This window comes from Cydia pomonella, chromosome 22 (genome assembly GCF_033807575.1).
Source record: "Cydia pomonella isolate Wapato2018A chromosome 22, ilCydPomo1, whole genome shotgun sequence".
Lineage (NCBI taxonomy): Eukaryota > Metazoa > Arthropoda > Insecta > Lepidoptera > Tortricidae > Cydia > Cydia pomonella.
Window position 1 is genome coordinate 2,133,236 of NC_084724.1, and position 24,979 is coordinate 2,158,214.

Here is a 24,979-nt window from a genome sequence, read left to right on the forward strand (position 1 = left end):
CATAGGTGTATACAACATGATATTGCATATGATGGTTATACATTTGCTTGTTTCATTATGTCGTACCCAAGGGCATACGAAATTAGGTTTCATTGATAATATCAATTAGCATGCAACATGCACTAAATTAAAAACAGAATTAGATGTCCACAAAATACAATTAACACTTAACAACAATTTTAACTAACAATTAATTAAAACTTCCAGCAATATCACTATAAAATAATAAGAGTAAACAAATAAATAATACAATTTCCAAATAATATAATAATAGTTTAGTCAAAGTTTCCAGTAAGAAATTCATTACAGGAGTAGAAAGCCATCCTGGACAAAAATTCTTTAACAGATTTTTTAAATATAGTTATATCACACATTCTCCTTATATGTTCAGGTAGTTTGTTGTACACTCTGGGAGCCATACCGAGAACGCTTTTTGACAATAGAGCAGTTCTTGCCGGATGAGCACAGACCATGTGTTGCAAACGTTGACTGTGCAAGGGTCGAAAATATCCATGCTCATCACACGAATACATGCCCTTACCAGGATTTGAACCCGGGACCATCAGCTTCGTAGGCAGGGTCACTACCCACCAGTGGCGGCGCGTCAGAAATATTCTTAGGGAACCCGGAGCTAATTTTGCTTTCCTTTTCTCCATGAACCGATCGTGAAAGCACTCAACGGGCTGAAATTAGACAAGCCGGTGGGAATCGAGTTCTTTGAAAGATCCGCCACTGCTACCCACTAGGCCAAACCGGTCGCCATATGGAGCTGATCTGATAGAGACAAATAACCATGACGATGAGACCATGAGAACTCTGATAAAAAACCATGAGAACATGTGTTTGGGGTTGTTAGAATTGCAGTAGTAATAGTAATCACTTTATTGTTCACAACACAGGTTCACATAAAATTTACAGAATTGTCTCGATGAGTATTAGTTGCCTGTGGGAAGAAAAGTACTGTCAGCGATAAAAGTTTATACCAAAAAAAAATTATTTGTTTAAACCTACAAAATATATGAAAAGTCAGAACATCTAGGACTTGAGAGAGGTTTTTGGTGCTATGCCTGGAACTGGCGGAGGTAAAAGTCAAAAACAACATACTTAAATAGGCGGGTCCACACAGAGCCAGCATACGCACGAGGCGATATCCTCACGCACAAAGCGGCCGAGGCACGTCTACATTGGCCGTTTTGTGCGTGAGGAAATTACCTCTGCTCGCTCTGTGTGGACCCGTCTAATCAAATTTCTTACAGAACTAAATATCGGAACGGACAATGTGACAATAATATGTACACGCTACCTTAATGGATAAGGTCTTGTAATTGTATATACATATTTTTTTTCAAATATTTCGTGACGATATTTAATAAGTACCTTGACTGTGGCTAGAATATCACTGAAGTTTGCTTCCCTAGCTAGTTGCAGACCTCTATTCCAAAAGTTTAAAATTCTCCCCTTAGCCTGTATGTACATTTTAAAGGCATGCCTATTTACTAAAAGCCACCCAGGATATTTTAAAAAGCGAGAAGACATGTTTGCAAGAGAGCTACGAGCCCAGTATAAAAATATGATATACCAGCCAGCATGTAAAAGCGATATCTATAGGAAAAATGCGTATAACATGTGTATTGTTTTGTATAATAAGCTCCCTCATGAATTGAGAATGTTGCGTGGAAATGAATTTAGGATAAAACTGACTTAATGGCTACAAGACAATTGCTTTTATACTGTTAAGGACTATTTAGATTTCAAATTGTAATTTTTCATTATCTGTTTATGACATAGCTTTGACATACCTACCAATCTATTTTAGTTTAGCTTAGTATTTCTATTTTAATCTCATTTATTTTTATTTACATTATGTCATTGTTTTTATTAGGATTATTAAAATTTTATGCATGTACCTGATGTACTCTAGTAGTAAATGTAAATTACAAACATTTTGCATGTTGGCTTTATGTCGACTGAATACTAATACTAAAACTGTTTTAAGACCTAATTGTAACGTGTTTTGGCAAATTAACATTTCTAATTTCTATCTTATTGCTACAATAAGGCAGGGGTTACGTTTACGGGTAAGTATGTCAAAATTTGCACGGAAGATCAATCATACAAATTTTCAAATTTACCGCCTTTATTCTAGTGACAAAGGTATTCAAGGTTACTTCGCGGACGCTGGTGTGCAATCTTTTTAGAATTGCGACTGTCCGTGAATGAATACACCAGCGTGTAAATCAGCCAAGTAAGCTTTATTAATATGGATTTTCCACAGTAATAAATTTATCACTTTGTCCGACGCTCATGGGAATTATTCATAATGACCAGTCATTATTTATACTGCCCGGTTAATCAAGTTGCCCGTAACATATACAAGCTTACGTCGCGGAGAACCGCACTTTAAGAAAAATTTTAAACTCTTTTTGACATAGGGCGGAATAACAAACACAAACATACATATTTTACACTTTAGTCATACTTTTATTTTACAGTACGTATATATTCATATAATTTAAATAAACTATTAATAAATTCAAGACATGGTATTAACATATTGAAGGTATTTCATTGAACTAGAATACAAAAGTAAAAATAAGGTTTCTATCACACTTATATACCTACGTACACGCTGTAACACGAGGAACTCAAATTCCTATCCATCCAGTATCCAGTGTATTTTAAGAATAAAATAGCATATATTTTTTCTGGAATTTGCTTACTTTTAGAGTTAATACCAATAATATTGTTACTTAGTGCAAAACGCCTTTTGGATGGCGACGATGCCATGTTGGCGTAGTCTAAATAACCTTATTGATAGATGTAAAAAAGTAACAAATAACACTTTACAAAAACTAGGTTTTATGAAATAAAAAGTAAAAATTAATTTTAAGCGACACGTGAAAAATCAGACATTTTTTTTGGCGAAATTTACATAAACTCATGTAACATTTCTTCCTTTCTTTGGCCTCGTGGTTAAAATATTTCGGGTTCCTCGTGTATAATTATTGGTATTTTACTCATTCAAAGATAAAGCTTAGAGATAGACATAGAAACAACTTGAATAGTATATTATTTTTAGATTCATTAATTGTATAATATGTGTAGTCTAAAAAGAAATCGTGCCTTCTAGTTTGAAAGCTGCAGATGGCGCTGTACGACGCCATGTTTCGTAGAAACTGAACTGCCAAGAGTTTTATCCTTTGATTTAACTAGAATAGAAATATTAACTAGAATAAGATATCGCCTCGATATGGTATTTATAGTACACTAGTGCGATAATTAGCGCATTACGACTTGATAAAGAACTCCTTTTTGCGATCAAATTAATGTTATATGATGTTGTATCTTTTCGTGCTTTCGTAATTGGTCATTTCGTCTACACCTGTACTCGCAATGACTGCAGTTGTAGTTCTTGCCAAGTTTCTCACCTGTGTGAACCCTTTGGTGTTCCAGTAGTCGTCGTTTCTGAATACATTGATAATCGCAGTGGCTACATTGATAAGGTTTTGTCCCAGTGTGAGTTAATTGATGACGTCTTAGGTTCGCTTTATTTTTACATTTGAAATCACAGTCTTTGCATTTAAACGGCTTTTCGTCGGTATGTGTCTTCTCGTGTGTTTGCAAGCTCTCTTTGCGACTGCATTTATAATCGCATTGGCTACATTCAAAAGGTTTCGTCTCAGTATGTTTCATCTGGTGACGTCGTAGGTTACTTTTATCCCTACACTTGTAGTCACAGTAGCTACAGGTGTATGGTTTTTCACCTGTGTGCATCAACTGATGACGTCTTAGTTCTTGTTTACGACAGCATTTATAGTCACAGTCGCTACAGCTGTAAGGCTTCTTTTCGTGTATCTTTTCATGTTCCTGAAAATGACCTCTGTGGTGACTTGTATAACTGCAGTGAGGGCAGCTCCAATGTTTTTCGGCTGTGTGTCTCTTCAAATGAGTTTGCAACCTTTTCTTGTCAACTGTTGTATACTCACATTCGGCACACATGAATTTCGTAACACCATGTTCGCTTTTCTCGTGCTCCAATAAAAGCAATTTCGTTTGGAATGTAGAACTACAAAAATGACAAGCAAATTGTTTGGAAATGAAGTGTGCCTGTTGCTTATGTTTGTTTAAATTAGACTTGCTTGAGAAACTTTTGCTGCAGTGTTCACAGGCGTATGATTTCTTTTCAGAGTGAACAGTTGTATGTCCCTCATCGCTGCGGAGTCGCTCGAGCTTCACTAGACGAATTGCGGGCTCTCTGGCGTTGGCAGGCACGGAGTCCGAACCTGGATGCAAAGAAGACCAATTAAAAACACGAATACTTTAATAAACTAATTCTAAGTACGCTAAATTAAATAAAGCCTTAATTCTTTAAATATGACAACTGTCTAAAGCCTGTCCAGTAATATATGATCACGCGCTGTTTAATACAAAACATATACCGTGTAAGTTTAGCTTGAGTTTTTTTTTATAATGCAACATATTTTGTAGTTGCCCTATAATTATTTAAATTTGACCCGCTTCCCGGTTTTCCATGAAGCTGAAAATTTGTATACATATGCAAGTCGGGTGACAATGGATGTCGGGGATGGTATTATCGAGTTGATCTGATGATGGAGACAGGAGGTGGTCATAAGAGCTCTGTGATAAAGCGACGCAACCTAATTGTATAACCCAACCCAAGAACTTATTTATTATGTTAAGTATGTATATATATATTTTAATTCCAATAAATTAATGAAATGTAATGATGTGATATATTTCATAATGGGTTTAACAAACCCTTTCATTTGATACCACAGGTTTCTGAACATTATTTATTCCCATTAAAAAAAAGATGACGTCATAACTACTCTCCATTTATTTTTGGTTCTACGGGTTAAATTGATTCAAATGGCCTTAAGGCCAATCGATCTTAAGATCAATCGTACCGATTTTCATGCTTTGAACACAATTTTCAGCGTTTTTGGCGTAACGATAGCATTAGTGTGGTAATTCGGTGATTCCATGGTAATCTGCCGAATCCTACACCGGAGCATGCGACGCAACCGAAAACTGTCGCCGAAATAATGTATAACACTTTTGAAAAATCCACCACAGTAAATACGTAAAACAATTATAAATCATAAACGATTGTTTACAATATTTTGCTTTCACAAGCAATATATATATTTTTAAAGCGTTTTTCAATATTTTTTTATAAAAAGACATGTCAAGATTGTTTACCTTTTTTCTAATGCAAAAAAAACGAACTATAGTTGACTGATGATAATGTTTTTTTTTTCAGATTTAATTACAATAATAATATACATAATGGATACACATGATGATAGATGGATACAGAGAATTACTATACTCGTAACTAGCTTATATCTAAAATAGGCCCTTGAGGCATTGTACCAAGGATGCTGGCGGCATTTCCTCGTTGTATCGGAATGCTGATACGTTGTGTGTGTAATTCAATTTATATGCATTTGATCCTTAATGGACACAAAAAAAATCTAGTCGACACTCGACATGAGTAATGTAGTTGTAAATAAAAGTATAGGTTTTTTTGCCGCCATGCTACTTGCACGAATGGCAAGCAAGACTGTAACAAAGCTTGATCTAACTTTAGCAAGCTCGCATATTTAAAAGAGCACTGTCCTACTACAGACAGCAAATTGGCTACTTGACAGTTTTTTGTAAATAATGTCAAAAGATCTTGATTTTCCTGAGGATCAAATGTCTATATGGGACTCATGGCATTTAAGCAACACAAAGATCAGAAATGAGAGTTAAATTCTGACGCTCGCACTCGACGATTGAAACGCCTCTAACAAAATGATAATGTGATGTGACGTCACATCATATAAGTCTGTGCTAAATGTATGGAAGATCAAGGAAATTGCCATTTTGACCCTGAAATATTGCGTTTATGTGTATAGTTGTCATACAATTTATTTTTCAATAAAATGTAAGGAATCGAATATAAATATAATATTCAACATGTGTCAAGTACCCAATTCTCATTGCTCAAATCATACATGGAATACCAAAAAAAAAAGAAATAAAACAAACAAATATACTGTTCGAACTTGTTTATATTCTTATAAACTAAAACATATAGACTAAACGTAAAACACTTTTTTAAAACGTCATTGCCAGCAACTTCTCGCCACTAAACGCACACACATATTGGCACGGCATCGGGAAACACACATCAGCATCACATATCCCACACCCGACAAATGCTCTATCTATCACACAAATAATTTAGTTTTATTTCACCTAATCGTCGGCTCACGAATATATCGAGCAGTGATTAAGGCTTAGTTTAAATAAGCAAGCAAGAAAACGCGTCATGCGTTTCATGTGTTAGGAATCCGTTGTTAGAAATCGGTTCTGTTAGACAGTTATTCAGCACGTAGTATTATCTATTCTGTGATACACTAAGGCTGTTCATCGGGGTGTTTCACTTTAAAGTGTGCTTGTAAACTAGTTTTATGCGCACAATTGTACTCGCAGATCCTACATTTAAAGGGCTTTTCTCCCGTGTGTCTCCTTAGGTGAATATTTAAATCACTTCTGCGTCGGCACTTATACGTGCAATATATACATTGGAAAGGCTTTTCCCCGGTGTGGGCCATCTCATGAGTTCTCATGTTGGTTTGATCGCTGCACTTATAATCGCAGTACTTACACGCGTAAGGCTTCTCCCCAGTGTGCGTCATCATATGTCTTTTCAATACCGTTTTCCGCGTGCACTTATAAACGCATATGTCGCATTTGAATGGCTTTTCCCCTGTGTGTATCATGACGTGAGACTTTAAGTTGGAGTTTACTCTAGTTTTATAATCGCAGTAGCCGCATTGGAAAGGCTTCTCCCCTGTATGTGTCATTTCATGCTCTCTCAATGTAGATCTGTACTTAAAATTGTAGGGACAGTAACCACATTTATAAGTGTTGCCAGTATGCATTTTATTTATGTGTTTTTTCAGAAGAGTTTTCGTTGTAGAGGTCCTTCCGCAGTCATGGCATTGGTAGCGTGTGGTGGATGTCTTGTTGGAGTGGCATGGCGGGGGCCCCCCGCGCCGGGCGCGCGGGGGGCCGGCGGGCCCCGGCCGGCGCGGGGACGGCGGCTCCCCCGCGTGCGCCGCTGCAATATCATATTCATTGTTGATTTTTTTGTAAGAATAGCTTCCAAGCATGGAGGGGGATAGCAACGAATTAATTATTCACCGCACCATCTCGTATGCTCTCTTGACTGGTCGAAAACTGATGAGAAAGTTGCATTTTATCCACAAAGTAATTTGAAGTAAATTCTGAGGTGTTTCCTTATGTTGGCTGGTAGAATTGATTTTTAACCTCTTGAACGCCAGACGACGAAGGAACATGCCGTGCCCCGGACGCAGGCGATCACGATTATTTAAACGAAATTGAACTTTACGGAGACCCGCGTTAGTCCCTATTGCATTGGCGAAACTGTCGGCTGTAGCCGCCGTTGGCGTCCTTGGCAAGTCTTTCAGATCCGACAGTGGCGGTCAAAAGGTTAACACAGTTTTGAATGATTCGCGGTCAGTTTCACCAGACTTAAATCGACCGGGATATAAGCCGTGATTACCTTTTATATTATTTTTGAGCTCCAGATATTTCGACGCAGTTAAATGCATCTTGTTCACGGGTGGTTGGAGATAGCGGGTGGGTGGCAAAGTTGGGTTGTGAAGTAGGGTAGACCGAGGTCGGTCCATATCCCGGTCGATTTAAGTCTAGTGACTTTTAAATGATGGTTTTGAATGATTTTTAAATGATGATTTTGTATCATGTTTTACAGTTAATATTTTACTCGCGCCTTCTATGTTGGATGGTTGGTTGGGGTTTGGGGGCAGTTCGAAAAACCGTAGATTGTGGATTTGGCCCACGTTGGTGCTAATATTTAATCTGATGGTTACATTCGTAACCCGATTTTCACATTGTAACCGTCAGATTAAGAAAATGCGCACAGAAAGGGACAGTTGTAATCGGGACCAAGCTTAAATTTTATTTATTTATTTTTCCATTAAACAGAGGGGTTAATAGAGAAATCCTAAAACGAATTAAATCTTAAGGCATCCGCTAGATGACGTGGCTGTACGGGGCGGGTGAGCGGGTTAACGAAAAATTGTATGAGCGCCGCTAACTGGCGCGGACGCGTGCGACGGATTTTACCTACAATGGCACCCGCGTGCGTGCGCCCGCGAAGTGCACCCGCGCCAGCTAACGGATGCCCTTAGTGTAAAATAAGTTTTGGCAAAAAATTCATTTTTGGGTAAGCTTTTATCGCTGACTGTACTTTTCTTTCCACAAGCAACTAATACTCATCGAGACAATTCTGAAAACTCCAAACACAATTAGGTTTGCGTTGTTTTATCACAGAGTTCATATGTCCACCTCCTGTCTCCATCATCAGATCAGCTCGATGGTACCATAATATTGCATTGTCACCCGACTTACGACGACGTATGCAAATTTTCAGCTTCATCGGAAACCAGGAAGAGTCAAATTTAACTTGCAAGATTTGACCCGTACATAGGTACATTGCAAGTTAAATAAAAGCTTGTAAAAATTATATGTATTATGGGACATACAAGCTTATGAAGACTTGTTTCGTGGGTACTCAGAACTCGATATATGAAAAATGAAAATATATGTAATATATAAATACTTAAATACATAGAAAACATCCATAACTCGGGAACAAATATCCGAGTTCATCACACAAGTAAATTCCCTTACCGGGATTCGAACCCAGGACCATCGGCTTCATAGGCAGGGTCACTGCCCACTAGGCCAGACCGGTCGTCAAAAAGTGTAAATGTGAGTACTCACCCTTTATCATGTTCTCCATCTTCACATTATCCGAAGTCTCCGGTTTGAGCAGAGGATCTTCATCTATAAAGAAAACCACTATTTGTATCGCAAGCAAAAAGTCCCACTTTATCGCTTGCCGTAAAGAAGTCGCTTTGACAGGTTAATCGTGCTTATACGATTAACCTTTAACACATTCACTGCCAGACAAAAAACGGCGCACTACCCCAGAAACCGGTGGTCTATAGCTGCGTACAAAACAACCCGCATAGCGGGTTGTCCGGCATCTGAACAAAGTTCACGAGCGCCCACCAGGTGGGTTCCCGGCAGTGAATGTGTTAAAGTGAGTTGATTGTAGTATTAGAGCAAGATCCCAGACCCGCCAGACCTTATTTATTTTCTCATGAATGAAATGTATGGGATAATATACAATACAATTTGTTTGTGCCACTTTTGTTTTGTTTTTTTTTTGCCCTCACCTCATCTTGACTTTTCTTTTGTTATTGTTTGAGGTTCAAGGTCAGAACAGGTTGCCTTCGGTAAATATTCGGGTATGTTCGTGTTGGACAGTTACTTATGCACCTATAATAGGAATTAACCACAAATTTGTTCTTTGAATTTGAAATGTCTTTGCTTAGTACGTTTTCTATTTCAAAATTCACTTACCCAAAATATCCCCTGTCTCGTGTTCGTTGATCTCTGTTTTCTGTATGGGCTCATCATCTGAAGACAAAAATTAAATTAACACTACACATTACTACTACACATCAATGGGGGTGTGTCCACGCAACACAATCCCTACGGCTTGCCGAACTTGAAACAACCGCGCCTTTCACAAGATTTAAAGAAACAGTTTTGGGTTTGCATTATGCGCTGCCGTCTCCAAATTATTTTACAAGTTTTTGAAGTGAAAACTTCTTTAGCGGCGCTGTGCACTTTTTGTGATGGGGATGGGGAAAAAAATGTCAAACTTGCGACAGGTCACGTGATCGTCAGATTCGTCAGATTGAAAATTCGTAAGACGGACACGTGACCTGATCGTTGTTGAGTCGTTGAAATTATGGATGGAAGTTGATTTTTCTGAGAGATAAACTTTTTAATGTTAAAAAATTGTAACAGTTCTGAAATGTTAAATTTTTTTATGTAATACAAATTGTCATGTGTGTGTACGATAGCGCAATAAATGACTATTGTATTTTACCACATAAATGATAGTACTTTATACTGATAATTAAAGCAATTCGTGCAAAATTATTGCCTAACCATTCCAAAATATCAAAAATGTACAGCGTTAATATTCAAGTTTTCACTTCTGCCGGCACTCCCGGAGTGCAACCTGTTGTTTTTTTTTACTTTTTTTTGCTATTTAATCATATATTATATCAAATTAAAGCTTATTTTACATATAATCTAACGGTAATAGAGTACCTTATTAAAAAGTTGGTCCAAGTCCATGGTTGCCTAGATTTTAGACAAAAGTCGTTTAGATACAGTTAGATTATATAAAAAGTAAGCTTTCAATTGATATAATATACGATTAAATACCAAAAAAAAAAGATTTTTCTGTCCATAAGTACTCAATTTTACTAGGCAACCTACTTGCAAGGTGTCAATGTAAATATTCTCTATTATTTATTTCTTATCACACATATATAATATTCCTTATAACGTATCTCCTGCTATAACATAAAGTTAACAACAAAGTATTTAATAAATAGTATTTCATTTGCTGTCTATTATTTACCTAAAGTCGACAAATTGATCCAAATAAATTCACTAAGAAGTAACAGCCATTATTAAAAAAAGATTCAAATAATAATTAGAAAAGTAAACTTACCTAACACATCATACTCAGAGTCATCTTCTAGGATATCTACGGCTATCTCAATCTTGACAGGCTCCTCTGGACAAGATAAGCAACAGTTTAATTATAAGATGCAGCATGTTAATTATAAGATATAATGTATTGAAAAGATGTGTCCCGGTGAGTTTCTTCCCTTAAATCTTATGAAGATAAAAAAACAAAAAAAAAAAAAGTTCTTCCAAGTTAAAAAGACGCAATTCCCTTCTCTGTACTAGACCGAACTATTCCCTAATGATTCCGCTCTTAGTACATTTTAGTACACTACATGCAAAACGGAACGAGGAGCGGAAACGAAGGGATCCGAGTGATCCGACCGAAATAACGCTGTTCGCGTGCGAAGACGACCGAACGGCTCTCGGCTATTATAAGCGAGACAACACATAGCCGTCACTCCGTTGCAACTGCACGGGATTAAGCGATATAACAAATTTATTTGTACTACTTTACAAAATGTCTGCACAAACCGCTCTGTTACATTATTATGTTCAGTATCTCTCGGTGTACCGTGTACTACTGTACTAAATGTACTGAAAGATCGAACTAGTACATTTGTGAGCTTGTACTAGTATGGAGTGATCTTTTCAGTGAACGAGCACGCACAACTTACTGCTGGCGTAGCTTAATTTGACGTTCTAAGTTTCATAATAACATAAGCGCATTGTAATATGTCTACTTGAAAAATAAACTTTAATGAATAAATACATCAAATCTGTTAAAAAAATTTATCAACCCTGACCAAGCATCTGTTACTCTTATCTCTTATAACAATTAACCCTTTGATTGTCACACTCTGTACATACAATGCATCATCTTAGACCTTAAGAGGAAAGGGGATTGCTTCTCCATATAAACCTGATCCCCATTTTCCTCTCTGTAAACATTTTTACATAATTTGATGTATATTAACCATATAACTATTCCTCTTCATTTACTTTTTTATATTTTTTGTTCATTATAAGAATTAGGACTAAGAATTATAATAACTGATAATAATTAAAATTTTGGAAAATATCAATCAAACCGAATGATGATCGCCCGTATGCTCGCTCTGTGTGGACCCACCTAATAGGTGTTTATCAATGTACAATTGCCATTTTGGCTAGGCCCCCTGAACTGCTCTAGGCTGTCTTGAATTTTTGTACCATAGATAGAATGTAGACAGTAATTCAAGTTTTATATGCCAGGCATTCATAGTAAAAAGGTAGTGAGTATTCATTTCCTACTTTACTACATGCTGAGGGGGATGTGTGTTGTTACCAGGCTCGACAAAATCCGCAACGAGTATGTGTGAGCAGCCTGTGTGTGCATGACATTGCCGACAAAATGTAGAAGTGTAGGCTGCAATGGAATGGTCACATAAGGAGACCACTAGACTATGTTGGAATTTTAGTACTACGATTTACCATCCCCGTCATAGAGGCTAAACAAAAAACAAGATGGAAGGATATAGTGCTAAAAGATATGATTGAGTGCAAAGTATCCAAAAACAAAATTAAGGATAGGGCAAAGTGGAAGTGAAAGACATGGAAAGCTGACCCCAAGATATGATTGAGTGCAAAGTATCCAAAAACAAAATTAAGGATAGGGCAAAGTGGAAGCGAAAGACATGGAAAGCTGACCCCGTCACCATATAGGATATATTATATAACTTGGAAGAGAGAGACTTCTCTGAATGACCTTATTACCAATCACACCCTTATATAATCTGTATAGTAAAGTATATCCATTGACTTCTGCTGCCCAAATATAATCTATTACTCAATATAAAGAACTAATGAAAAGTATTAAAAAGTTGTCTACAGTTCAAATGTAAATTATGGAACTGCCTAATTTAAACTAAAAATGTGCTGACCTTTTATAAACACAGCTGCCTGCAGCTCCGCCTGGCTGCGCTGCACTTGCAGCTTGAAGTCGCTCGCGTCTCGCAGGCGGCCCACGCACATGGAGCAGATGCCGCACGAGCCCAAGCCGCCCAGCGTTAGCTACATGTTTAATTGTTTCTAGATTAGGTTAAAAACTATCATCAGGAATCAAAATTGATTATTATTATACCAAGTTATAGATGCTGACCGTACATTACGTAAAACTGCTGCTTACTTTGAAAACACAATGAATTTAAGTTGTAATGTTTACCTGTAAATCGAAGCAGTCTTTCAACATCTCAACGTAAATCTCTGTTTTACCGAGATGTATGTATGGCGTCGTCAGGTCCTTGTCCGGCGGACACCGCAGGCAGCAGCGACACGAATGCGCCACGTCCATCGCGGCAACGACTTAACCTATATTCCAGTTGTTATTGTTACAAATACAACAGTTAACAAATACAATAAGCTATAAAATCTAGTAAAATTGTTGCATAGCAGTTTCAGCAATCAATGCAATAAGCCAATATAAAAAATATATAAATATAATAATAAACCTCAATATTTTGACAGCAGCAAGGATGCGTTTAAAAACAGTTGAGATTTAGTAAATCACGTTATCCATATACTTACTTTACTGTTTGCGTTATTATCCCCAATTCTATACTAATTGAGGATAACGTGATTTATATTTTCTACAAATACTTAGTGCATTTTATTGATATAACCACAGTATACAGCCCTTATTCACTATAAACCTTACATTAATTTATACTGTGACCAAAATCACGAATCCGGTCGGTATTGGAAATATTTTCATATTGGCAGTATTTGAACGCTCCGGTTTAATTCGTTTTTGACGTTGGACTATATCATTGCCAGGCTGCCAGCCAGCGGGAATTTATATATTTCATGTTCTTAATATTATTTTCTTATTCTTACCCACGTGTTATTACTCTTGCCTTTTTGTTAAAAATTGCGTTGACGCTTCGGTGTGATTGAGACCTATACCTATAATAATAATTAGGAAAAAAAGTACCGAACGGAGGCTATCTTGTAAACATGGAAAACAACATCGAAAAAACCTTGAAAGAGAAAAGAAAATCCTGTGAACAAAGGAACTCTAGAAGTAGAAAAAATATTGTAAACAGCATTAATGCAGGAGTCGTCAGAAAGAAGGTCTTTGAATATTATGAGACCGAAAAGGAAGTGCCGACGCTCGGTGAGTTAGCTGAAATGTTAGAAGAGAATGGGCTCGTGTTCGAACCCAAATATTTGAAAAAGCTTTTACATGAGCTCGGTTATCGTTATATACGATGTCAGTCGCCATCACGCAGGCACATTCTTGTCGAGAAACATACTCTTGGTAATAAGCGTATTCGATATTTGAGACAAATCCGGGAATGCAGAGCTGAAAATCGGAACATATATTTCATGCATGAAACTTACATGGAGGCTAGTGATGTGGCCAAGAATCGTGATCGTTGCCTTAGAATTGACTTACCAGCTAAAATTTCGAAAACGGAACGCTTGGTAATAGTTCACGCTGGTGCTAAAAATGGTTTGATGAATGGTTCCTTCACTACTATTAAAGCTGACTATGAATTTGGTGATCATTTCAGTGAAGTGAACACCCCTAAATTTCAAAAATGGGTGACTGAGAATTTACAGGATAAGTTTGAACCCAATTCTGTGATTTGTATTAGCAGTCCGAGGCACCACAGCATTCAAAAGCACAAAAAACCAAAAGATATGTTTACAACTAAAACTGATATGCAGAACTGGTTGAAGATACATAATATTGAATTTGAGGAGGATTTACAGAAGATATTTCTGCTAGAGCTTATTAGTAAGACTCATTCTGAACCGGTTTACGCTGTTGATGAAGCACTGAAAGGCATTGGGCACACTGTCTTGCGCTTGCCTCCAATTCATGCAGATCTTAATCCACTTGAATATGTCTGGGAAGATATCAGGAAAAGGCTTGCAGACAGTCATGACTGTGCATCAGTGGATGACAAAAGAAAAACCTGGATGAAATCGTATTCTGAATATCCTATCGCTGAGTATCAGAAGTGGGTGGATCTTGTAAAACACACTGAGAATGAGTACTTTGACATGATATGCAAATTTGATGACATCATTGATGATATAATTGGGAGGTATGAAAAAGATTTGAACTCAGATTCTGAAGATTGGACGACTGATAACAGTGAGGAGTCAGAGACAGATTCTGATTTTTAGATATTCTTCTCAAATATATATATATTTTTTTTTTTTGCTGGACCTTGTGGCTTAGGTTGTAAGATTTTCATTTAGTTAGTAGAACAATAATTATTTCTGAAGCTCTTAAATGTTGATTTTTAGGTATGTAAGCATTAATTGGTTTAAAGAACACCTATCAATATATACAAAAATTTGATTTCGAGTTTCAGAAATTCTGCTCAAATATTTTTTATTTTATGCTAGACCTCTATGCTCAGGGATTCAATAAATATTTAATTTTAGTTGATTATTATTAACTGTTAAACTAACTGTACTGTTTAAGGAGTTCTTTAGAAGTTTGTTTTATGATGATTAATAGGTTTAAACTTTAATCTAATAAAAAAGTCTAAAATGGTCTTAGTTTCATGATGATGGTCAATTCTACATTTTAGTTCTTATCTGTCTTTGAGTTGCAACTTTATTTTGTGGCCTGTTTTGTTATATTCAAATAATGATTAGCCCTTTGAATGCTTTCTTATTATTATTATTTAGTTTTAGACAGGCAGCTGATGCTGGTATGTCTAAATCAGAGTTCACTTAGCATGATTTCACTACTTAGATAGTTTGTCAAGATTGTTTTTAAATTGATTCACACTACAAGAGTTCACAACTTCAGAGGGTAGGGCTTATGTCATAAACACAAACATCACTCAAACACTAAGGTCCCAGGCTCAAGGGAGCTAATGTAAACCTTACTTGAATGTGTGAAGGTTACTTTGACAGCATCCATCATAACACCTATAGCTGTCCTTGGCACTGTGGGCACATCTAGTAATGACGCTTTTGGGTGGTCTTGGCGTTCAATAGGTTAAAGTGCTGTTCGTCTGGATTTTGTGATACAGTTTCAAAATAAAATGCATTTAAATATATAAAACTTTTTATTTACAACCAACTATCCTACCATTGTCCTCTTCCTTCCTCTTGCCCTCACTTCTTCAAACTTGCTGATAATCTCCTTTATGTTATTTTTGCTGTGATTTTTATATGCTTCCAAGATTTTGCTGAATATCTCCGGGTAGTCATTATGGGTGCTGATCAGTGCCCTCTCCAGGACATACAAGTCCACCCCCTTATCTTCCGCACTTGTATCGAAGGATGATAATCCAAAATCAATCATGACTAATTCCACATTATCTACATCTAACCAATTAGAATCATTGGAATTTGAATTTTTATCAACTAATAACATATTTGATGTAGTTAAATCTCCATGAATAATGTTGTTTTCATGTAGCTTACGCACAGTTTGCCCGATTAGTCTGGCAAGTTTGTCAAGGCTATTTGGTCCATCGCCCGAGCCATACTGAAGATGTTTCGTAAAAATGTTTATTATGAAGTCTTTCACTGTGATGCTGTGCATAAAATGTTGCATGTATATGCGTCTACGCTCAAAATCTACTAAATACAACGCTGGAGTTTTGACATCGGCTGCTTTACAGCGAACTATAGCTCTAGCTTCATTTTTTATTCGCTCCTTTGTTATAGAGACATCAAGTTCAGGTTGCCGATATTTCTTCTCGAACCTTTCCTTGATTAGCGTAGGTTTGCCAAGGTAATTACAGATGTACAGCTTCGCTTCAGCTCCTTGCTTCAATATCTTTAAATCTTCACACATGTTTCGATGTTTTTGGTGAAATATTACTTAACCTAAAAACTGGTCAACACGATTGTCCTCCAATTTTACTTCAACAGTGGCAATGGCCCCTTAAATACCTATATTTAGACCTAGACTGCTTGAGATGTTGCAAAAGAGTAATAAAATTAAATAATTATTTGTTTACAATTTGACAGGACCACATCCACCAAAAAAATAGTAGGTATCTGTCTGTTATAACTGTCAAAGTTGCGTTTGTTACTTTCTGTATTGGAAGTCTCATAATTTAACTTAATTATTTCATTGATGACATTATAATTAAACAGATATCAACACAGTTTGTTGTTGATAAATAACTTTTATGATCCAAAATATTTTAAAGCGCACTCAAGTTAAAACTTGCAGCGTTTCATAAAAAAATAAGCGTGAGAAAGACAGAATCGTCACATGCAAGCCGCACTTTACATTTAATCAAGTAGGTATTTTATAGTTATGGATATACTTTCTACTATAGAAACGCCCGAGATACGTTGCTGTATTCGTGGAGCTCCGGGAGGCTGTGGGCGTGATATCGGAACAGTGCCGGCCGGCACTACAAATTATTTCATTCAGACCAATCCCTACAAATCCTTTAACAGACAGTGATTCATTTAAACACAGTGAGAGTTCTACATCAGCAAACAATTTAAACAGTCATAAAACGAGTGCTTTAATTTATAAAAGTAGCGATACTTTTATTTTTATTTTTTTGTGATTCTGTGAATGAATTGTGTTACCAACATGATGTCTGCTGAGGGATTAGAATACGAGACCATCGTCCAAAATGGGCCGAAAAAAGTGAGTTTTTTATTTATTTTACAGACTTTGGAGGTAAAAGGCGGAATATTGTCTGTCACTGTATACGCGGTAGGTAGACATTTTTAGGTCTAGAGGGGAGATGTCCTATAGAATCGTCTGGCGCTGGTAGTTAGGTTTATTGTGGGTTCATGAATGCAGGAATGCTATGTCCTGAATGCACTTAAAGAGGATGAAGTTGGCGGGAAATTGCTGTTCCCTTTCTTTTAATTGAGCAGTTTCCATTACATGTGTATGATGTCAGCACAAAGTACTTGAAATAAATTATATACCTACGCTTAAGTGTTAAAGGTGAGGGTAAACAAAAATAATGATTACAGTGGAAATGTTTTACAAGTTATCTGGCTTTAATTATTGATTAAATAAAGACATAAAAATAAATAAGAACATTCGGCAGTTAATGGTTGAAGATTTTCTGATTAGACTAAAATTTGAACAGAAATACAAGCTATACGTACCTATACCTATTTATTTAATTATTGTATCTCCATTTTGGATTTCACGGACCTATAATCCCGGTCTTTTGGTAGGCTTGCGTGAGGACGTAGATCCAACACGTACGGAGAGCTTTAATGTAATGTAGAAATTTGGGTGGTTCATGAAACTGGGCTATTGTGAAAAAGTTAATTTATTATTATTCAGAACCCACTGTGTCCCACTGTTGGGCAAAGGCCTCCCCCCTTTTTTTCCTCCTCCCCTAGTTAGTTATTGTTTACCTCTGGTGCTTGTATTAGACCCGAGCTAGTGAAAGATTAAACAACAAAAGTCAAGTCGTTGCGAGCATTAAACGCATAAGAGCTTGCTTATGAGATGAGCAAACTTTGCTGTACAAACTTTTTTCATCCTACAACCCACCATTCAAAGACCACGTAAAAAAGAGAAAAGGAAATTAATTATATGAACAAGATATGTCACACGGCTTTAAGTAAAAAAAATATGTTCGCCGAAATGATATTCTACGAAATTTCGAAGCATCCGCGTAGTTAGTGTAGTTACTAGTTACCAAACGTACCGTTTGGGTTACAGGGCCTACCGCGAAAACCGAAATTCGTAAATTGCGGGGATCTTTCTCTTTTACTCTCATTAAGATGTAATTAGAGTGACAGAGAAAAATCCCCGCAATTGACGAACTTCGATTTTCGCGGTTTTATAAGAAATGGACATGCCTACGGTTTACGCCTAAACCACCCTAAACTATACACATAAATTTCGGAAACATCCTGCCTTTTTATCATTCGGGTTAATTAATTTATTCTCATATTAATTATATTTCAAAGACCGTGGTGACATATTTATTTAAATAACACAATTTAACAATAACGATAATAAATAATAATTTATTCTTAAGTAGGTATATCTAATTGAAATTCATGTCAATGTTACACGTCACACAAGTCTTAAGCTAGAATCTAGCTACCGATCAAACAGTCGTAAGTGCTGTTCCCGTTTACGGTAGGTACGACGTTCATGCGTGTCGGTTTTTTGAAACGGGCTTAGAAAACATCTGAGGACCTGCCACGTTGAACGTGTTGCCTCCCTGTCGCACTTGTAAATTCGTACATACTTAAGTGTGACGGAGGCAACACGTCGAACGTGGTACGCAGTAGGCCCTCTGTTTTAATGGATATATAGGCAAATTTCGGGCATCTTTCTTTGTCACCCTAATTACGCCTTAATTGGAGTAAAATAGAAAGATGCCCGCAAATTGCAAACTTCGGTGTTCGCGGTACCCCCTCATTGTTCGATTGAATCGTGACATCTGGGGGCCTACCGCGAAAACCGAAATTCGCAAATTGCGGGGATCTTTCTCGTTTACTAAGACGTAATTAGAGTGACAGAGAAAAATGCCCGCAATTGATGAATTTCGATTTTCTCGGTTATAGCTTATAGCCTTGTTTAAGTTGTTTTTGTTTAGTGTTCTGTCTCTTACCTGCAAAAATCAAAATGACTGCAGTTCCTAACCGATTATCGTGGGTGTTGTATCACAAACACTTGAGAAAATAATCCGATAGTGAGACATTGTGATAGCAGAGCTGGATGATATACTATAGGTACTATATCTCAAGATAATACCACAAATACGTAGGTTTTCCTTAAATAAATATTATAGGACATTATTATACAAATTGACTAAAGTCCCACAGTAAGCTCAATAAGGCCTGTGTTGTGGGTACTTGGACAACTCTTCTTCCTTGCGTTGTCCCGGCATTTTGCCACGGCTCATGGGAGCCAGTGGTTCGCTTGACAACTAATCCCAAGATTTAGCGTAGGCGTTTACGAAAGCGACTGCCATCTGACCTACCAACCCAGAGGTTAAACTAGGCCTTGTTGGGATTAGTCCGGTTTCCTCGCGATGTTTTCCTTCACCGAAAAGCGACTGGTAAATATCAAATGATATTTCGTACATAAGTTCCGAAAAACTCATTGGTACGAGCCGGGGTAGGAACCCGCGACCTCCGGTTTGCTGGTCGCACGTTCTTACCGCTAGGCCACCAGCCCTTTGTGTGGGTACTTGGACAACAATATACATATATAATATCTGTACTTTCCGTGCTTCACTCGTTTATGGTTCTAATACGTGCCGCCCGTATTGCAACCCTATGAGGTACAGAACATTTCGCCCCAAAGAATCTGGAATTTCTTGGATCCAACGGGCATTAGTAATGAACTTTAAATGGCTGCCACAATAGATCACTGCCTGGTCGACGTGGCCCTCTAAGGCCCACTAACTCCAATACCTAATAATAATATATAGAAATTGTAATACGAAGAAATTAGAGCGAGCAGAAATTTCAAATACTGAAAATGTCACTAGTCAGATCAAGCTAAATTGGCAGCGCTTTTGATATCATAGACTGTGCAAGTGTTATTTAAAAGTCACTCTTCTTTGAAATTTATGACGTTTAAATAACACTTGCACAGTATGTGCTATCAAAGTCGCTGCCGAGTTAGTTTAGTCTGACTAAAACTTATTCCGTATTAAATCTTGAATTATTAAACGCCCATGATACAATTTTCATATAATCCTTTACGGCGAGCTTAGGGTAAGCAATTTTGTCAACTGATTTAAACTTTCACATTATTACATTTCATAGAACCGGGACTTAATCGTGTGCTTAAGTGTGGGTAGTTCGAAAAACTCGCGCGGCTAGATGTTGATGTCAACTTTAGCCAGTCTTCTCCGAGACCACGGGGACAACTCCGCACTCGAAACGTTGGAGGTAAATATAAAACTCAATATGCGATTAAGTCCCGTTTCTATAAAATTTTATAAGTTTATTTCGAACAAGTCGTTAAGCCTTTGATTAAAATAAAACCTAAAGATGTCTGAAGCGACATATATAGGAATTCGAGCTTGTTTCAGTTGATCACTCAGAGAATGTTAAATCAATATGACACGAAGAACATAATTCAAATCACGCTAACGTTTTTTTGGTTCGTTTGCCAACACCAACGCCACGAAGTAAAAACGGCATTTTTGATTGCAAATGCCGTAAATTCAATAGTCTGTCGAGTGGCTACTAGGCTAGTGATGTATTGTTCCCGGGATTTTTTCCGGGATAGGATTAAGAAGGAAATATTGCTGTTAATATTGCTTAAAACGGGAAACTTAAAAATAATAGTTTAGACGTATTTTTAAGTAGGTAAGCTGTATTCTTTTCCCGGATATAATATATACATGCGTTGTTCCGTTCGGAATGAGGTTCTTTTACCTATTATAGTGGCAAAAAAATTAATTAAACCAAACATAATAAGGCAAGGCTGGCGACTAAAGTAAAACCTACACAGTGGAGCAAGAAAAGTAAAGGGAGGAAAACACCATTAAGTAATTAATAATATGAAGGAAAAGCTAGTAAATATACTTTGAAATTAACATAGGTATAGGTATCTGTATTTGTGTCTTCTGTCAAATAAATAAAAAAGTCGAGTGCTGTTACATGTCTTTCTAGCTGTAGATTATAATTTACGAGAAATATAATTTCTCATAAAAAAGCTACACTTCTTCACATTTATTGGGGACAAAAAACATGACAACGAAAATAATTTTGACCCATCTGCTAATTCCCATTTTTGTAATAAAATTAAACACATTGTTTTTGCCAGTGGATCCCAATCAAGACTGACATTGACTGGTTCCTGATCGTCTCCTATTATCTCAGTGGAAATGCAGCCTAATACAGCTACCAAAATGACTAACTCTGTTACGTACTTTGACAGAACAAAGTGAAATTTGACACTTAATGGCTTGGTCCATCTAAACAAAATTATCCATTCCCAAAAACATTAGCCCGGAGCGGGGTCATATAAGATTTTTTTTAATGATCTTATACACTAAAAAGTGTGATAGAACTCGTGAATTTCTTCCATGGAAGTTATAAGTTGTCAACATCACTAGGTAAACAAGAGGCTGTAATTTTTCACGCATTTCGTAGGCCGCGATAGGTCACGTTTTGTATAAGGGCTTTTCACTCGATGGCTTCGGTTTTTTCCTGAAATGCGTGACAAAAGTCCATTTGTGTTCATGTTTATAACACAGACCTACAATGACGCATAATCTAGATATGTGGTATATACCTAAGTGCCACATCATCTCTTTATTTTATATTTGAGTGTTTTATTCATAAAGAAAAGTGTTGGTAACTTGCTAACTAGTAATTGTAAAAAAAAAATTGAAAAATATTTCCTGATAGTTTTCACTTAATTTATATTCGTCAAGCTAAAAATGTATAAATTATAGGTAATAAATATTAAATTAAGTAAGTCTTGGTTTGGTGAATTCCTCATACGCGGATCCGCGTTCCGGCAAATATAAAAAAAAAATAAGTACTCGTGGCACACGAAAGGCTAACACGCAAAGAAAATGAAAAAGAGAGGTAGTTAGGGTAGGGTAGGTAAGTAGTAATAGTAACATATTTCCATGCGGACCGTTACCTTGTTGGCCAGTTGGCCACAACTAGTCAAGGTCATGACTGCTTAACTCAATCGTCATAATTCTGCTCAAACTCTGCCATTAATGAAACGAAACTGTCTGGCTTCAGAACCCTTACAAATATTAACTTAACAAGGTCGACTAAGCCGCCGTATTGGTTTCGCCAAATTACGGGACAATGAAAAATTCGTGCCTGAAATACGGGACAACCCGTAAAATACGGGACATCTGGCCACCCTAATTGTGTATTCCACTTTTGGCCAAAAGGCTCTCTCATTTATCCCTCCGACCTCTAACTTAAATAATCTACCTTTAAATAAATTAGTCCCCTCTCTATAATGACAGAATAATATTTACGGGTAGTTTTATACAGTGCAGGTCACATATTATATGAGATCAGCCACTTATAGCACTTATGTAACAATACATGCCTAAACAGTTTATTTTCTTTCGTCACATTCTAACCACGCACTGAAAAATGCGTCGATAATTTTATTGATGCAAATCAGTTGCATTACTAGCTCAGCTGTTTTCTGAATGCCATTTTATTATTCATTTTATTATTCAATTAGTTATTTCTTTTAAAAGGGGGCAAAGTTGTTGTTTAACCCCTCGCGTCAATATTAATAACCGAGCAAGTGAAAGATTTCAACATAGAACCACGAGCGTTACCGAGTAACTCGAATAGTGGAATCTTGGGCGTTGCGAGCGACATAACAGTTGATATTGGATCTATGAGACGTATATTCTTCAAATGCTGTACAGCTCCACTATGAAAGGATTGTTTGTAAGTGGGGTTCAATTTTTAACGACTTCTACGCAGTCATCTACATATCCCACTAGTATCTGCGCTGCATATACCACTAGTGTGGGTAAAACACATTTTAGAAAAAGGTCATTTCTGTGGACAATTACAATCAAAGTTAACAACTCAAATACATAGATATCCCGTTTTTCTTATTTGAGTCTCAAGTACTGAAAAAATGTATCCCGCCTGTAAAGGTGCGCGCAAAAAATTGTTTTAGATTCCATTAAATTTACGATGTCTACAGGAAAGACGCGAACGAGTCCGAATACCTTATAAAAAAGGTCATTTCTGTGGACAATTACAATCAAAGTTAACGAACCTAATATATATCCCGTTTTTTCTTATTTGAGTCTCAAGTACTTAAAAAATGTGTCCCGCCTGTAAAGGTGCGGCGTAAAAAAAAATTAGCTTTAGGTGTCCTTAAATTGGCGACGTTCTCCCCGCCAAATGCCGGGACAACGCGAGGAAGATCCGTGGAGTCTTCTATTCCTACGCTATCCCAGAGTTATTTGGGGACTTCATTAACAATACATACTGTTTACAGATACGTTGACTCGTTACATGCGACATGACCCTCGCAGGTTCACACCCGAACTTTGACCTAACGGGCGCGGCATTGTCTCACGCTAACGGATCGGCTCCCATGTTTTAATTAAAACTGCCTAAATACCTGGTTAAGATTATTATGAGAGTATGACAGATTATCGCCCCAGTGAGTTTACAAGCGAATTAATAAAATGTACTTAACATTTTCCTCCTTTTTATTTCAGTTGGGAATTTACAAAAAAATATGTTATCCTTTTTCTTTTACAACTTCAACACAGGCTTTAACGAATGTATATTTGTTTTTTCTCTCGTGAAGTCCACTATGGTTAAATATTTTACGCCATTGGTTATAAAATATACAAAATAATCTGGGGAGGAGGATAAAAAATAATAACGAAACCAGCATAATTAAGCCAATTTTCTGGAGGTCCGAATCCAACTTAAATAATTACCTAAAATATTTTCAATTCAGTCATCATATTTTTTTAGTATTTAAACATTAATAATGATTATGTTCTGCCTAGAGAGTAGAGACACGGAGATTACAAACATATAGAAATCCAAGATGGCGACTTATCTGAAATGGATTCATCTGCCGAAGTCTAACTGATGGATTAACGCGGTCATTGACCCACACCTACGCGTCACTCCATTCATTTTTTATAAACGTTTTTAATTTACAGCCAAGGTTTGGATGTGGGGTGCAGGCTGACGCAACTAGGAACAAAATAAGTTTTGTATGGAACTTGTTTCGCAAATCTTTGCCAACGAAGAAAAATAAAACGTCAGTGCTATTTATTCTGTCAAGTTTACATCAAGTCAACTGTCAGCCTAATTGTTTTGTTTGTTATGAAGGCTTCAATGTTTTGTTCGGGTATTTCGTGCAATTTCTTTATTATTTAGTGAAAATATCGAAAATAGTGAACCGTGATCAGAGTAAAGAACGAGTTTGTTACAATGCCACCGAGAAAACGGTTTACTAAGTGTGAAATATGTGGCAAGCAAGCCACTCGAGAAAATCACGAAAAAAGGGATTTTATGGCGAAATTTCCCTTGGATAAAGACCGGTACGTATTGCTTTAGATACTTTTGACCTTATTTTGGTGCAGCAGGCTTTAAACACATCGAAAATTTGATATTTTATATTATTTTTAGTTATGAACTAGGGATGTACTAAAACTATCGATAATTAAATAAATAAATAAATATTATAGGACATTATTACAGAAATTGACTAAGTCCCACAGTAAGCTCAATAAGGCTTGTGTTGAGGGTACTTAGACAACGATATATATAATATATAAATATTTATAAATACTTAAATACATATAAAACACCCATGACTCAGGAACAAATATCCATGCTCATCACACAAATACATGCCCTTACCAGGATTTAAACCCGGGACCATCAGCTTCGTAGGTAGGGTCAC

General features: G+C 36.7%; 3 protein-coding genes across 4 annotated transcripts in view; 1 reads left to right on the top strand and 2 right to left on the bottom strand.

Moving 5' to 3' along the window:
• Positions 1 to 2,454: 2,454 nt before the first annotated feature.
• LOC133530329 (zinc finger protein 782-like) lies at positions 2,455 to 13,114 on the bottom strand. Of its 2 annotated transcripts, none has more exons than XM_061868234.1 (6): positions 12,821 to 13,114; positions 12,540 to 12,669; positions 10,661 to 10,726; positions 9,490 to 9,546; positions 8,845 to 8,907; positions 2,455 to 4,283 (listed from the first exon to the last, which is right to left on the bottom strand). In XM_061868234.1, the coding sequence occupies exons 1-6, from the start codon at positions 12,947 to 12,949 to the stop codon at positions 3,319 to 3,321; spliced, it is 1,410 nt and encodes a 469-aa protein (XP_061724218.1). In that variant the 5' UTR covers positions 12,950 to 13,114; the 3' UTR covers positions 2,455 to 3,318. The 2 variants fall into 2 exon arrangements, with proteins under 2 accessions (XP_061724218.1, XP_061724219.1); XM_061868235.1 differs by lacking the exon at positions 2,455 to 4,283 and adding an exon at positions 6,063 to 7,135 and having other exon boundaries at positions 12,821 to 13,102.
• A 2,559-nt stretch (positions 13,115 to 15,673) lies between these two features.
• Positions 15,674 to 16,641, bottom strand: LOC133530335 (EKC/KEOPS complex subunit TP53RK). The gene has a single exon (XM_061868244.1). It carries the CDS (start codon positions 16,427 to 16,429, stop codon positions 15,707 to 15,709), a length of 723 nt encoding a protein of 240 aa, XP_061724228.1. The 5' UTR covers positions 16,430 to 16,641; the 3' UTR covers positions 15,674 to 15,706.
• A 270-nt stretch (positions 16,642 to 16,911) lies between these two features.
• Positions 16,912 to 24,979, top strand: part of LOC133530339 (coactosin-like protein) — a 44,326-nt gene continuing 36,258 nt past the window's right edge. Inside the window, exon 1 of the mRNA XM_061868249.1 lies at positions 16,912 to 17,245. Coding sequence (XP_061724233.1) covers positions 17,171 to 17,245 — 75 coding nt within the window. The 5' untranslated portion in view covers positions 16,912 to 17,170. The remainder of the gene's footprint in view (positions 17,246 to 24,979) is intronic.

Coding starts and splice junctions, on each gene's coding strand:
- LOC133530335 (XM_061868244.1), bottom strand. CDS start 16,429: ATGTGTGAAGATTTAAAGATATTGAAGCAAGGAGCTGAAGCGAAGCTG.
- LOC133530329 (XM_061868234.1), bottom strand. CDS start 12,949: ATGGACGTGGCGCATTCGTGTCGCTGCTGCCTGCGGTGTCCGCCGGAC. Junction 10,727..12,539: donor GGCAGCTGTGTTTATAAAAG/GTCAGCACATTT, acceptor TATCTTGTCCAG/AGGAGCCTGTCAAGATTGAG. Junction 4,284..8,844: donor GATGGAGAACATGATAAAGG/GTGAGTACTCAC, acceptor CTTTGCATCCAG/GTTCGGACTCCGTGCCTGCC.